At 51.9% G+C, this 15,171-nt stretch overlaps 1 protein-coding gene and 1 long non-coding RNA gene across 2 annotated transcripts in view; both read left to right on the top strand.

The window, feature by feature from the left end:
- CAVIN1 (caveolae associated protein 1) overlaps nt 1-15,171 on the top strand; it is a 20,731-nt gene extending 5,560 nt beyond the window's left edge. Inside the window, exon 2 of the mRNA XM_054457605.2 lies at nt 12,236-15,171. Coding sequence (XP_054313580.1) covers nt 12,236-12,937 — 702 coding nt within the window. The 3' untranslated portion in view covers nt 12,938-15,171. The remainder of the gene's footprint in view (nt 1-12,235) is intronic.
- LOC134738739 (uncharacterized) lies at nt 2,125-7,734 on the top strand. The gene is made up of 2 exons (XR_010124712.1): nt 2,125-2,406; nt 5,390-7,734. It is a non-coding gene; the product is annotated as an uncharacterized LOC134738739 (long non-coding RNA).

Genomic DNA, 15,171 nt, shown 5'->3' with positions numbered 1-15,171 from the left:
TAGTAAATACATAACCAGTAACACAGTCATGTATTATCAATATCAAGTATTATGTACTGTATATAATTGTATGGGCTAGACTTTTATACAACTGGTAGTGCAGCAGGTTTGTTTATATCAGCAATCACCATAAACACTTGAGTAATTCATTTCACTAACACATTATGATGGCTACAATGTCATTAGGTGATAGGAATTTTTTAATCTCCACTACAATCTTTTTTTTTTTTTTTTTTTGGAGACAAGTTCTCACTCTGTTGCTCAGGCTAGAGTGCAGTGGCACGATCTTGGCTCACTGCAACCCCTCTGCCTCCCAGGTTCAAACAATTGTTCTTCAGCTTTCCGAGTAGCTGGGATTTACAGGTGTGAGCCACCATGCCTGGCTAATATTTTTGTATTTTTAATAGAGACAGGGTTTCACCATATTGGCCAGGCTGGTCTCGAACTCCTGGCCTCAAGCAATCCACCTGCCTTGGCCTCCCAAAGTGCTGAGATTACAGGCATAAGACACCACAACCAGCCTCCATTACAATCTTATGGGACCACGGTTGTGTATGCTGTCCGTTGACTGAAATGTCATTATGCGGCTCATGACTAAAAATGTGTTCTGGAGCAGTTTTGAGGAGGCAAAATCAGTGACCTACATATGGACCAGCAGCAAAGGCCCATCAGACCTGCTGCAAGTGCTTGGGGATAATGGCCAGGAAGCATTTAAGGGATTAGATGTCTCTTGGGCATTAAAGGGTAGGGCACCAGGGCTGGAACGAGAGCCTGATGGCTTCTCCTCCCCAAATCGCAACCCAACCTGTACCTCTTTCCTGGATTCAACGCAAATTAGGGCTACCTTGCTCCAGAAGAACCCCAAACCTTTGTCCAAAAATATTCTCAATCCAGGGCTTTGGTCCCTTTCATCCCTAAAACCCAGCGGCCATGGAGAGTATGCATAGTACATCCTTCCTCCCAAACTGAGTTTGGGTTGTTTTTCCTGGTCACTGGGTCCAAAGCAGGGAGGGTATTTTTAGGGGTATTCCCAAGATGAAAGGAAATCATGCTATCCCTGGGTTCCTCCCTCCCTCCTTTTTTTTTTTTGAGAAAGGATCTTAGCTCTGCAGCCCAGGCTGGAGTGGTCGTATCATAGCTCACTGCAGCCTCAAACTCCTAGGCTCAAGCAATCCTCCCATCTCACCATCTCAGCCTCCTAAGTAGCTGGTACTACAGGCACAAGCCACCGCGCCAAGCTAATTTTTAAATTCCTTTCTTCCTTCTTTCCTTCTTTCCTTCTTCTTTCTTTCTTTTCTCTCTCTCTCTCTCTTTCTTCTTTCTTTGACAGAGTCTTGCTCTGTCACCCAGGCCGGAGTGCAGTAGCATGATCTCAGCTCACTGCAACCTCCACCTCCTGGATTCAAGCAATTTTCATGCCTCACCGTCCTAAGTAGCTGGGATTACAGGTATGCGCCACCACACCTGGCTAATTTTTGTATTTTTAACAGAGACGGGGTTTCACCATGTTGGCTAGGCTGGTCTCGAACTCCTGACCTCAGGTGATCCACCTACCTCAGCCTCCCAAAGTGCTGGAATTACAGGCGTGAGCCACTGTGCCCAGCCTAAATTTTTTTTCTAGAGGGTCCCCACTGTTGCTCAGGCTGGTCTCGAATTCCTGGGCCTAAGTGATACTCCTGCCTTGGCCGCCCAAAGTGCTGGGGTTACAGGCATGAGCCACCCAGTCTTTTTATTTTTATTTTTCATATTGTAAAGATCAAAGTCAAAAGCATGAGGAGACAACAAAGTGGGCAACTGATAGCAAGAGGGGAGGGGATATTATTGCTAAGCAACTAACCTCAGAAGTAGGAGTGGCTTGGGCCATTTTTATTTTTTGGAAATATAGCATTGTGAATGTTTCATCATTCTGTCATTATCATTTTTTAAATTTTTCTTTTCTTTTTTTTTTGTTTTTTGTTTTGTTTTGTTTTTCTGAGACAGGGTCTCACTCTGTTGCCCAGGCTGTAATGTAGTGGCAGCTATCATGGCTCACTGCAGCCCCTGCTGTCCGGGCTCAAGCATTCCTCCTGCCTCAGGCCCCCAAGTAGCTAGAACTACAGACGTGCACCACCACATCCAGCTAATTTTTGTATTTTTTGGTGGAGATGGGGTTTCTCCACATTGCCCAGGGTCTCCAATTCCTGAGCTCAAGCAATCCGTCTGCCTCGGCCTCCCAAAGTGCTGGGATTACAGGCATGAGCTACCGCACCCGGCCTCATTATACACTTCTTGAGCTAGAAGACACTTTGCAAATAATCAACTTCATCTCCTTCATTTTGTGGTTTAGGAAGCTGAGGCCCAGAGAGGGGAAGTCACTAGCCTATTGTCACTCAAGTGATTGGGAGTCAAACTGGAGCCAGAACCCAGGTATACCCTTCCGCTACACTCACTGCTCCCCACCCCCTCCTTCCGTTCTGGGCTCTGCAGCAGAAAGCTGGGTGAAGACTAGCCCTGACTAAGCTAGGGCTGGCTGTGGCTCCGCCACTTGCTGAGGGAGTTAGTTGCACAGTCCTGGCCCTGGGGCTGCTTTGCGTGTGTATGGGTGTGCGTGTGTGCAGTGTTGGCTATGAGTGGCCAGCACTGGTGGCCATTAGCTGCTTAGCCTTGTGAGTGCTGAAGTAGAGGCAATGTGTGGTCACCTGGCCTGGTGACAGTAGGAGGGGAGAGGTGTAGGGGAGGGGTGTAGGGGAGGGGAGGGGTGTAGGGGAGGGGAGGGGTGTAGCTCCTGGTCAGCCATGGTGTGCCCTGGCAGGGACTCCACACATGCCTAGGAGAGGGACATGTTGTTTCCCTTTCTCTTCAGCCTCTCTGCCACTCCCACCTCCTCCTTGTACCCTGCAGGGCAGGTTGGGACCTGCTGCTCTTTTTTTTTGAGACTACAGGCTTTATCAAATACTGCTATTGCCTGAGTCCAATAGTGCCCCCAAGTGTCCCTCTCTCCTGGCGTCTGATTGCTCAAAGCAAGAAGCCTGTTGTCTTCGGCAACTCAGCCCCTCAGGAGAGAGAGTTGGGGGCTGCCGCAGAGGTCCAGAGGTCCCAGGACATAGGCTCACCTGTCATAAAAATAGCTTGGTTTTGCCAGGCACAGTGATGTGTGCCTGTAGTCCCAGCTACTCAATAAGTTGAGGCAGGAGGATTGCTTGAGACTAGGAGTTTGAGGCCAGGTTGGGCAGCATAGAGAGACCCTATGTTAAAAAAAAAAAAAATAGAGCTTGGTTTTGGATCCTGATCTCTCTGTGCATTTTAGTGTATGATATCTTAAGTGGTAGCGAGAGGGAGGGTTGGCGAGGGAGACAGAAGGTGGGGACGTGGCCAAAGGGAAATTGCCAGGATGTCCCTCTTCCATGCCTATCCCTCTCCTCATTTGGGGTAGCATCCTGTGTCCACCCTACCCCAGGGAAGAATGAAAACAGATTAATCTGGACACACTGGCTCATGCCTGTAATCCCAGCACTTTGGGAGGCTGAGGTGGGTGGACCACTTGAGGTCAGGAGTTCAAGATCAGCCTGGCCAACATGGCGAAACTCCGTCTCTACCAAAAATACAAAAAAAATTAGCCGGGCGTGGTGGCACACACCTGTAATCCCAGCTACTAGGGAGGCTGAGACAGGAGAATCACTTGAACTCAGGAGGCAGAGGTTGCAGTGAGCCAAGATCATGCCACTATACTCCACAGCCTGGGTGACAGAGCAAGACTCCGTCTAAAAAACAACAACAACAAAACTGGGATTGGCAGAGTCTGACTCTGAAGACAGTGAAGTTGGTGTGCCTTTGTATTTACTCATCTGAGCCTCCCCAGTTATAATCCAACAACTGGCCCCTTAGAAAACTCCTTATCCACCCCTAGCAGCCTCCATAGTCTTCCTATGATTATGGCTGGGGAAGGGTTGGAGGTGGAAGCCCAAGAATGGGACTGGGGAATATTGTAGAGGGAGGAAGGGAGGGGTTCAATTGAAGCTGTGTTTATTAATTCATGGGGTTGAGTTTGCCCCACCCCTTTTGGCCCCAGGGACCTTTTTTTTTTTTTTTTTTCTTTTTGAGACAGTTTTGCTCTGTCGCCCAGGCTAGAGTGAAGTGGCTGGACCTCAGCTCACTGCAACCTTCACCTCCCCGGTTCGAGCGATTCTCCTGCCTCAGCCTCCCGAGTAGCTGAGATTACAGGCGTGTGCCAACAGGCCCCACTAACAGTATTTTTTGCAGAGACCTGGGCCATGTTGCTGAGGCTGGTCTTGAACTCCTGGGCTCAAGGGATCCACCCACCTTGGCCTCCAAAGTGCTGGGATTACAGGTATTACAGGCATGAGCCACTGTGCCCAGCTCCCAGGGCCCTCTTGATGAAGCATTTAAAATGAGTTTCTAGGCCAGGCATGATGGTGGCTCATGCCTGTAATCCCAGCACTTTGGGAGCCCAAGGAGGGCAGATCACTTGAGGTCAGGAGTTCAAGACCAGCCTGGCCAACATGGTGAAACCCTATCTCTGCTAAAAATTCAAAATACTAGCTGGGCATGGTGGCACACACCTGTAATCCCAGCTACTTGGGAGGCCGAGGCAGGAGAATTGCTTGAACCCAGGAGGCGGAGGTTGCAGTGAACCGAGATCAGAGATCACGCCACTGCACTACAGTTTAACAGCCTGGGTGATAGAGAGAGACTCCATCTCAAAAAAAAATAAAATAGGCCAGGCGCAGTGGTTCCCGCTTGTAATCCCAGCACTTTGGGAGACCGAGACAAGAGGATCGCTTGAGGCCAGGAGTTCAAGACCAGCCTGGCCAACACAGTGAAACCCGGTCTCTACTAAAAATACAAAATTAGCCGGGCGTGGTAGCATGCACCTGTAATCCCAGCTATTCGGGAGGCTGAGGCAGGAGAATTACTTGAACCTGGGAGGTGGAGGTTGCAGTGAGCCAAGATCGTGCCACTGCACTCCAGCCTGGGCAACAGAGTGAGACTCTGTCTCAAAAAAATAAAATAAAATAAAATAGTTTCTAGCCTGGGCAACATAGCGAGACCTTGTCTCTACCAACAACAACAACAACAACAAAAAATTAGCCGGGTTTGATGGTACACACCTGTAGTCCTAGATATTTGGGAGGCTGAGGTAAGAAGATTGCTTGAGCCCAGGAGTTGGAGGCTGCAGTGAGCTATGATTGTGCACTGCACTCCAGCCTGGACAACAGAGCAAGACCCCATTTCTTTAAAAAAAAAAAAGGGGGGGTTTATTTCCATCCTAATACATTGTGCTCCCCTCCCTACTCACCAGCCACTACTCTGCATGCCACCAAAGCCCTTTTTTCTCAACTCCTTTCGCACCCACCCCAAGCCCCATTTAAACCCCTTTTCCTCATCTTAGCCCAAGAAGAAGCCGAATGCACCCTCTGACCTGGCCACACCCAAGATCGTGCCTTTTGACCTGCCTGAGACTGAGCCCTTTGACCTGAAGCCTGAGACAGTGCCTGAGCTCCCACCCTTTGACCAGACACCTAGGGCACTGCCGTATTACCCAGAGCCTGGGCCCCGGCCCACCCCAGAGGAGCCGACAGCCGGTGGGAGTGTTTAGGGTCTCCCGGGTCCCGTTCTGTGGGCGTGGGGTATCTCTCCAGTCCACTGTCAGCCCACAGCCTGGTGGTGATCACTGCCAGGAGGGCCACCATCCCCAGCCACTGCCCACTGTGGACGGGTGCCAGGTACTGTGAGAACACTGGCGTTATGCAGGGTTCAGGAGAATGGGGTGTATACAGTGGGGGTGGGAGGGGAATGGAAGGGGCCTCCCCACTTCTTGGTTTCTGTTTTTAATAGTAAATGCTCCCCCACACTTAAGCTGCACCCGAAGGCTGCCCAGCATGAAGGCGCATGGCTTCTGGTTCTGCCGTTCCCCCTGCTGCCTCCTCCTCAGGGACAACCCAGTTTGGGTCAAAGCCTCTTTGGAGAGGGCCATCATGAGGCCCAGGCCTGGGGTCTGTTCTGTGCCCTCTCCACCCACGCCCTGCAGCTGAGGAAAACATTTACACGTATTTTTTCCAGTTTCTTTTAGAAAATGCTTTGCAAAGAGATCACTTATGTTTGCCAGATCCTGCCTTGGGTGGGGTGCCCAAAAGCTGCCAACTCACAGAGGCCAGGAGGGGGACATTCTAGCTGGCTCTGGCTCAGGACCTCTGGCCTTCCTATAGCAGAGTGTTTCTCAACTTAAAAAAATATTTAAAAAAATTTTTTTTAGAGATGGGGTCTTACTATGTTGCCCAGACTGGTTCTGAACTCCTGGGCTCAAGTGATCCTCCCACCTCAGCTTCCCAAAGTGCTGGGATTACAGGTGTGAGCCACCTCACTCAGCCAGTTTTTGTTGTTGTTGGTTGTTGTTGTTGTTTTCATAATCACTCCCATATAGAGACCTTTTAGTTTTGTTTTTTTTTTTTGAGACATAGTCCTACTCTGTCACTCAGGTTGGAGTGCAGTGGAGTGATCTCGGCTCACTACAACCTCCGCCTCCTCGGTTCAAGTGATTCTCCTGCCTCAGCCTCCCAAGTAGCTGGGATTACAGGCATGTGCCACCACACCCAGCTAGTTTTTTGTATTTTTTGGTAGAGACGGGGTTTTGAACTCCTGACTTCAGGTGATCTGCCCGCGTTGGCCTCCCAAAGTTCTGGGATTACAGGCGTGAGCCACCGCCCCTGGCCCTTTCAGATTTTTTTTTTTTTTTTTTTGAGACAGAGTCTCGCTCTGTCACCAGGCTGGAGTACAGTGGCACAATCTCGGCTCACTGCAGTCTCCGCCTCCCTGGTTCAGCCTCCCGAGTAGCTGGGATTACAGGCTTGTGCCACCACACCCAGCTAATTTTTGTATTTTTAGTAGAGATGAGGTTTCACCATGTTGGCCAGAATGGTCTCGATCTCCTGACCTCGTAATCTGCCCACCTCGGCCTCCCAAAATGCTGGGATTACAGGCTTGAGCCACCGCACCCGGCCCCTTTCAGATATTTTTAACCAAGCTGTTCATCTCCCTCATGAAATGTTAAAGCAATAGATAAACTGTGTATCTGTTTATGTACTGTGGCTCTTGGGAGTGGCACAAATCATTGTGATATCTAAGTCCCCTCCCAATCTCCAAGAATCAATTTTCACCCTTTTGGATGCAATTTCACCCCTGCCAAGAATGCACGCTGGAGCAGAAGGGAGCGACACTTCTGCCCTTGGGGTCTCTCATCTGCTTGTCTTAGCAACCTCTAGCAGAGGTCCTGCATTTTAAAGACATTCTCTCCCCTTCACCTCTCCCCTCCTCTGCACCCTCTTCTAACATACACTCTAAGCAGATCCTGGGTCTCTGAATTACCTCTCCAGTCTCCTCCAGCCATTCCCAGGCAGTGGTTGGGGACCTAGAGCTGGTCAGCCTTAAGTCAGGAGAGCCTCCTACCCAGACCCATGTGGCACCTGTCCCTTCTTCCTAACAAATGTGAAGTGCCTGGCCAAGGGCCAGATGTGTAATAGGTGTTCAATGACATTATAATCTTACAAAAGTCTTCCTAAGCCAGATCTCAAGTTTAGACAGCAGGGTTGAGGGGTGGAGCGGAAGAGGCTGGGAGCCTCCCTGTGGCTCCTCTACATCCATTGAGGATTGAGGAGCTGTGTGTGCTTGGCAAAGGGCAGGGGGAGCTGTACATGCTTTTGTTCAGACCTGGTCATTAAAGGTAATTCTGGAAACCAAGCCTGTTGGGAGTGGTGGTTTTGTTTAATAAAAAAGGGAAACAGAACAAGCAGAGCCGTCCCTCCTTGCCATCCCCTGAGGTCCTTCCTTTGGCTTAGGAGCTCTGCCAGGGAAGTAGGAGTGGGACAAGGGTGCCTGGCCTGTGTGCCCGGGGTGGAGGGAGATGATTTTGGATTGTGTTTGTGGTGGTTGTACCAGCAGGCAGATGGGTGGGACCAAGTCTGCACTCCAAGGCTGTGAGTCATGGGGGAAACCTGGCCTGGAGTGGAGAGGAAAAGCTACTGGTGAAATACCCTCTCCAGAGCCAGCCTATTGGACATCATCCCAGGATTCAGCTCAAGTTGTTTCGTCTCCTGTCCCCTGACCTTCCACCAAGAAGGCAGCTCCTATGGTGTAAGCCGTCACTCCAGGGGAAGCCTACGATGAATAGGGTTACAGCCCCCAGATCCCTTACTGGTCTGGAGAGATTTCTAAATCCAGGAATAAACCTCCCCTTGGCCAGGCACAGTGGCTCATGCCAGAAATCTCAGCACTTGGGAGGCCGAGGCAAGGGGATCACTTGAGCCCAGGAGTTTGAGACCAGCCTGGGCAACATAGTGAGACTCTGCCTGTATAAAAACTACAAAAATTAGCTGGGCATGGTGGCGTGCGCCTGTAGTTCCAGCTACTTGGGAGGCTGAGGTGGGAGGATCACTAGAGCCCAGGAGGTTGAGGCTGTAGTGACCTGTAATCATGCCACTGCACTTCAGCCTGGTTGACAGAACAAGACCCATCTCAAAACAAACAAACAAAAACACAAAAATGGCCAGATGCAGTGGCTCATGCCTGTAATCCCAGCACTTTGGGAGGCCAAGGTGGGAGGATCCCTTGAGCTCAGGAGTTCGAGATCAGCCTGGCCAACATGGTGAAACCCTGTCTCTACCAAAAAATACAAAAACTAGCTGGGTGTGGTGGTGCATGCCTGTAATCCCAGCTACTTGGGAGGCTGAGGCAGGAAAACTGCTTGAACCCAGGAGGCAGAGGTTGCAGTGAGCCAAGATCGCGCCACTGCACTCCAACCTGGGTGACAGAGTGAGAACATGTCTCAAAAAAAAAAAAAAGGCCAGGCACGGTGGCTCACGCCTGTAATCCCAGCACTTTGGGAGGCTGAGGAGGGTGGATCACATGAGGTTGGGAGTTCAAGACCAGCCTGACCAACATGGAGAAACCCCATCTCTACTAAAAATATAAAAGTAGCCAGGTGTGGTGGCACATGCCTGTAATCTCAGCTATTTGGGAGGCCCAGGCAGGAGAATCGCTTGAACCTAGGAGGTGGAGGTTGCAGTGAGCCGAGATCGTGCCATTGCACTCCAGCCTGGGGAGCAAGAGCAAAACTCCATCTCAAAAAAAAAAAAAAAAAAAAAAACCAAAAAACCAAAAAACAAAAACCTCCTCTTACTAGGATTGCTCCCTTATGTTGTAGTTTGAGACCTTTCATGAGGCACTAGGAAGATGGCTTTGGCTATAAGAAGTCTGTAGCTCTCTCCCCAGTCCCATTGACTTCCAAGTTCAGCTGGCAAAGACCTTTATCTAGGAAGCCAGAGGCCAGGAAAACCAGCCAGCTCAGCCTTTAGGGGTAGGGGTGGAGCAGGCAGCAGGGGTAGGAGAGAAGGGGGGGATGCTGGGGGTAGGGCAGAGAGACAAAGTGGATTTGTTTTCCAGCAGCTGGGGCTGTTTCCTGACTATTCCCTGCCTGTCACCCTTAATCCCTCCCTAGCCTATTCACATTGTCTGAGTTTAGTGAAAGGAGGGGCTCTCTCCGCCCTTTGGTGGGGCGTGGGTGGGTTTTTAGTCTGGGAGGTTATGAAGGAAAGATCAGAGCTGAATTTTTTAAAATATATATATATACTGGGGCTGCAGGTAAATTCTGGGTGGAGATGGATGAAGAGGGTTTAGATCCTACAATGATGTATAAGTCTTAAATGATACGCACTCCAGTAGCAGGCAGGGTAAGGGTGATTGTAGGAGCCCCAAAGTGAATGATTGGAAATCAGAGGGAATGCAAAGAGAAGTTGAGACCCTCCTACACTCAGAACAAGGAAAACACCCTTCAATGCCTCAGTGAATGATAAGAGGCAGAAGGATAAACAAAATGCCCTAGGATGCCCATGATCTGCACTAAGCCACCTATGGTAGGTAGAGACTACAAGTCCCAGCATGCCCTGTGCCCAGGTCACCTTGCCTGCTGGGAGGTGTAGTTGGGTAACAGAGAGCTGGAGGTGGCTTGGTGCCCAGCAGAGCTGATGCCCAGATGAGAGAAGAGGTGGAGCCAGCATTCCCTCTTTGTCCCTGCTAATGCTATTGACAAGAAGGGAAGGAAGTTGGGAGAGGGTGTTCCTAGTTTTCAGTGTAAATCAGGAAACTCTGGGGGGATGTTGATGGGAGGGAAGAGGAAAGAGGTTGGGGGCTGGGGAAGGAATTTCTGTAGCAGGTGGTGCAGAGATACCGAGCGGCCTATGTATAGGGGGGTGTGTGTGTCTGTGAGAGGACTCAGTTTATGTTGCCTCATTTTCTTAGGGGACAGGATTTTTCTTATAATTCTGGGAAACGGTCTTCAGAAAACCCTTTAGAAAAGCGACTATCTCTCATTCCTTCATTTAAAGTCCCTAAAGGGAGTCTGGGCCAAAAAGGAGATCCTATTGATGATCTTGGTCTGCCCTTTCCCTTTCTGTGCTCAGCCTCCCCTGCTTTCTGATGAGGGTAGAGGTGGGGGAGGGAGTGATCCAGAGATTCTGAAATGTTGGCCAGAGTCAAGCTCTTGGAAAATCTTCCCGGAATGGAAAGCAGTTCTGGTGCTAAGTCCTCCAAGGAGAAGACAGAAAAGCAAAGAACTGGCTCTGAGCTCCAGGGTCATGGGGAATCTGAGACCACCCATCCTACTCCTAGACCCCTGAGCTCAGGCTTTGTGCCGGGGGCAGGGGGTAGGGAAAGCAAGAATTGAAAAGTAATCTCTCTTCTATCCCAAGGTAGGGAAGTCGCAACCAGAAGAAATGTCCAGATTGGGGAGAAAACATGTCCGTGGCTCCCAGCCAGCTTCTTCCTCTTTCCAATATCAATTTCTAAATGTGGGGAGAATGACCACTGGTGGAGCCAAACAGTATGGAGTCAAGGAAGGTGGAGGTGGGGGAGGGTGGACCACAGTTCTCCATCTCTAAGGCTGGTTCTGAAATAGCTTAAGGCCGGGAGCAGTGGCTTATGCCTGTAATCCCAGGCACTTTGGGAGGCCAAGGCGGGTGGAACATTTAAGGTCAGGGGTTCGAGACCAATCTGACCAACATGGTGAAACCCCGAGTCTACTAAAAATACAAAAAAAATTAGCCAGGTGTGGTGGCGCATGCCTGCAGTCCCAGCTACTCAGGAGGCTGAGGCAGGAGAATTGCTTGAACCTGGGAGGCGGAGGTTGCAGTGAGCAGAGATCGTGTCACTGCACTGCAGCCTGGGTGACAAAGCGAGACTCCATCTCAAAAAAAAAAAAAAAAGAAATAGCTTGAGTCTGGGAAATGCACTCCCTTTACTTTACCTGCTTGGGTGGGTAGGTGTAGCTGTGGGCTCAAACCCCTACCCGCTTTCAACCTAAACAGACACTCCCACCACTTGCTTTTCGGCCTGGCTCGGGCAGTGTGCGATTTGCGGCACCAGAGGGCGCTCCGCCCATTTCCAAAGTGGAGCTGTGTCTCCCGAGGGCCGCAGTGGTTTAATATCATCTACGGGTGGAAAGGGCGCAGGACAGGGTTGGACGACCACAGAGATTTTAGCCCAAGTGCAATTATTACGCAACCCCATCTCCGACCCGGAGTTCGGTCCTGCTCGCGCGGTCTCTTTAGTCACCATTCGTTCAACACACATGTGTTTTTTAGAGAATGGCAGCGCGAGGCCAGGCGCGGTGGCTCACACCTGTAATCCCAGAACTTTGGGAGGCCGAGGCAGGCGGATCACCTGAAGTCGGGAGTTCGAGACCAGCCTGACCAATATGGAGAAACACCGTCTCTACTAAAGATAAAAAATTTAGCCAGGCGTGGTGGCGGGCGCCTGTAATCCCGGCTACTCGGGAGGCTGAGGCAGGAGAATTGCTTGAACCCGGGAGGCGGAGGTTGCGGTGAGCCAAGATTGCGCCCACTGCACTCCAGCCTCGGCAACAGAGCGAGACTCCGTTAAAAAAAAAAAAAAAAAAAAAGAGAGAGCGAGAAAGAATGGCGACGCGGGGTTGGGGGGCCGGAGATGGGTGATATGTTGCCCAGGCTGGTCTCGAACTCCTGGACTCAAGCCATCCTCCTGCCTCGGTCTCCCAAAGCGCTAATATTACAGGCGTGAGCCTACACACATTTACTGAGCGCCCGCCAGTTTCCTGGGGACCACAAGCGTCCCATGCTCCCCTCTCTCCAGGATCGTCACCACCCTGACTCAGGCTCGCCCACGTCCCCCTCCTCCGACCCCTCTCATGTCCCTTCTCCTCTTCCCTTAGGATGAAGTGAAGCTGCCGGCCAAACTGAGCATCAGCAAATCGCTGAAAGAGTCGGAGGCGCTGCCAGAGAAGGAGGGCGAGGAGCTGGGCGAGGGCGAGCGGCCCGAGGAGGACGCAGCGGCGCTGGAGCTGTCGTCGGACGAGGCGGTGGAGGTTGAGGAGGTTATCGAGGAGTCCCGCGCAGAGCGTATCAAGCGCAGCGGCCTGCGGCGCGTGGACGACTTCAAGAAGGCCTTCTCCAAGGAGAAGATGGAGAAGACCAAGGTGCGTACCCGCGAGAACCTGGAGAAGACGCGCCTCAAGACCAAGGAAAACCTGGAGAAGACGCGGCACACCCTGGAGAAGCGCATGAACAAGCTGGGCACGCGCCTGGTGCCCGCCGAGCGGCGCGAGAAGCTGAAGACGTCTCGGGACAAGTTGCGCAAATCCTTCACGCCCGACCACGTGGTGTACGCGCGCTCCAAGACCGCGGTCTACAAGGTGCCGCCCTTCACCTTCCACGTCAAGAAGATCCGCGAGGGCCAGGTGGAAGTGCTCAAGGCCACCGAGATGGTGGAGGTGGGCGCCGACGACGACGAGGGCGGCGCGGAGCGCGGGGAGGCCGGCGACCTGCGGCGCGGGAGCAGCCCCGACGTGCACGCGCTGCTGGAGATCACCGAGGAGTCGGACGCCGTGCTGGTGGACAAGAGCGACAGCGACTGAGCCGTCCCCGCCGCCACCCACCCCATTCCTCGCTCCTTCCGAACTTCCTCTTTCGCATTCTTTCTCGGCCCGAACTGGCTGAGATTTTTCTAAATTGAAAACACGCCCCCCTCCCCACACCTCCAGGAGCTCCCCTCCCAGTCTTAGAGCTGTTAGGACCCGATGGGGAGGCCGCCCCCGCAGTGGACAGCCCCCGCTTGGACACAGTCCGGGTGGAATGGGAACGGAATGGTCAATCCCTGTCCTGGTTGTCCAAGTCGGGATCTCAAAGAGGAAATTTCAGTGATTCCATGGTTAGGCCCCCCTGGGGGGGCTGCCTTCCCCTCAGCCTCTCCCCACGCAACCCACCCAGCTGCTATCATTCCGCTCACTGAGCTCTTCTTCATTCTCACCCTGACGCCTGGGGGACTCAAAGCCAAAACTGCCCAAAGAGGAAAGATTGAATCCTAAAGGGGATCCTTGCCCCCATGGGAGGCCCCCTACTAGAAGGACGTGAAAGCAGCTTTTGGGGGAAACTGAGGCAGTGGGGAAGACAAAGCAGAATGAGCCCTCACCCTGGCTGGAGGTCCAGCACAGGCTGTATCTGCAGAGGGTCCCAGAAGAACGCTGGAGCCAAGAGAAGCCCTGGGAAGGAGGGGTGGGGAACAACATGCATGTGAGGGATGGCACACTGATACGTTTATGCACCTGTACACAGGAGCGCATGGCCATGGCTTTGTAAAGGAGAATGGAAAAATAGAAGAAGGTCGGCCGGGCTTGGTGGCTTATGCCTGTAACCCCAGCACTTTGGTAGGCCGAGGTGGGCGGATCACCTGAGGTCAGGAGTTCGAGACCAGCCTGGCCAACACCCCATCTTTACTAAGCGAAAACCCATCTCTACTAAAATTACAAAAATTAGCCGGGCATGGTGACGCATGCCTGTAATCTCAGCTACTTTGGAGGCTGAGGTGGGGAGAATTGCTTGAACCTGGGAGGTGGAGGTTGCAGTGAGCCAAGATCGTGACTGCACTCCAGCCTGGGTGACAGAGTGAGACTGCATCTCAACAGAAGGAAAAAAAACGAAAATAGGAGAAGGTGGAAATGGGTGAAGAGAGAAGTCTCCTCACTAGCTGCATGAGAAATCTATCTTACTGTGGTTCTCCATGGGCAGCAGGACCATTTTTCAGAATCAAGAGGGAGGACAGTGTGAGAAGGCGATGATCCAAAGAGGACAGAGAGGTCAGCCCCACCCGATCCCTCAAATGGGCTCTCGGAGGCGTCCCCAGGGGCAGTCCATTTCTCAAAGTCCAGAAAATTAGGGTCCCAGAAGGGGGCAGTAGCAGGCTGGGAGTTAGGAGGGAGAGCAGGGTGCTGGCCCTGCCACCAAGTTGAGAGCTGGAGGGGAGGTGGGGAGAGCACATCACAGAGCAGCCAGCCCTGGTTCACTCCTGGCAGTTTTTTCTCAAGCTCCTTCCCTAACCGGGCATGGTGGCACGTGCCTGTGGTCTCAGCTACTCGGGAGGCTGAGGCGGGAGGATCGCCAGAGCCCAGGAGTTTGAGGCTGCAGTGAGCTATGATGGTGCCTCTGCGCTCCATCCTAGGCAACAGAGTGAGACGCTGTTTAAAAAAGAAAAAATCCTTCCCTAGAGCTAGTATCCTAAAGCTGCAGAGCTAGCCAAGACCTCATTGGTTTCCTTGTCCTTGGGGTGCCTTTCCTGAATCTTTGGGGGTGAAGGGAGTGTTGCTCCCAGTCCAGAGGCCTGATTCTGTTCAGATCAGAGTCTCAAGACACAACCAGGTTCTCAAGACACGAGTCCCCTTGTTCCTCCCCATTAAAGGGGGTTTGTCAGAAGCAAGAACAGCCCCTCTCCCCAGTCACAGCCTGAAGGGAGGCCCCGAGAGCTTCCTCCTTCCCCCCACCTGCTCCTTACCTTCTCTGCCCTGCTTTTTAGAACTGCAGCTCATTGTTTTAAGGGATTAGGGGAGGGAGCCTGGGGACACAAACCTTTTATACAATACAAAGCTTTGCTTTTTTTTTTTTTTCCTTCCTTTTCCCTTTCTCGGTTCTCTTCTCTCTGAATGGTTGAAGACCCCTCTGCTGAGGGAGGTTGGGGATTGTGGGACAAGGTCCCTTGGTGCTGATGGCCTGAAGGGGCCTGAGCTGTGGGCAGATGCAGTTTTCCGTGGGCTTGGGGAACCTCTCACGTTGCTGTGTCCTGGTGAGCAGCCCGACCAATAAACCTGCTTTTCTAAAA

This window comes from Pongo pygmaeus, chromosome 19 (assembly GCF_028885625.2).
Source record: "Pongo pygmaeus isolate AG05252 chromosome 19, NHGRI_mPonPyg2-v2.0_pri, whole genome shotgun sequence".
Classification (NCBI taxonomy): Eukaryota; Metazoa; Chordata; class Mammalia; order Primates; family Hominidae; genus Pongo; species Pongo pygmaeus.
Note: the sequence above shows the minus strand (reverse complement) of the source record. Positions and strands in the feature narration are given on the sequence as shown.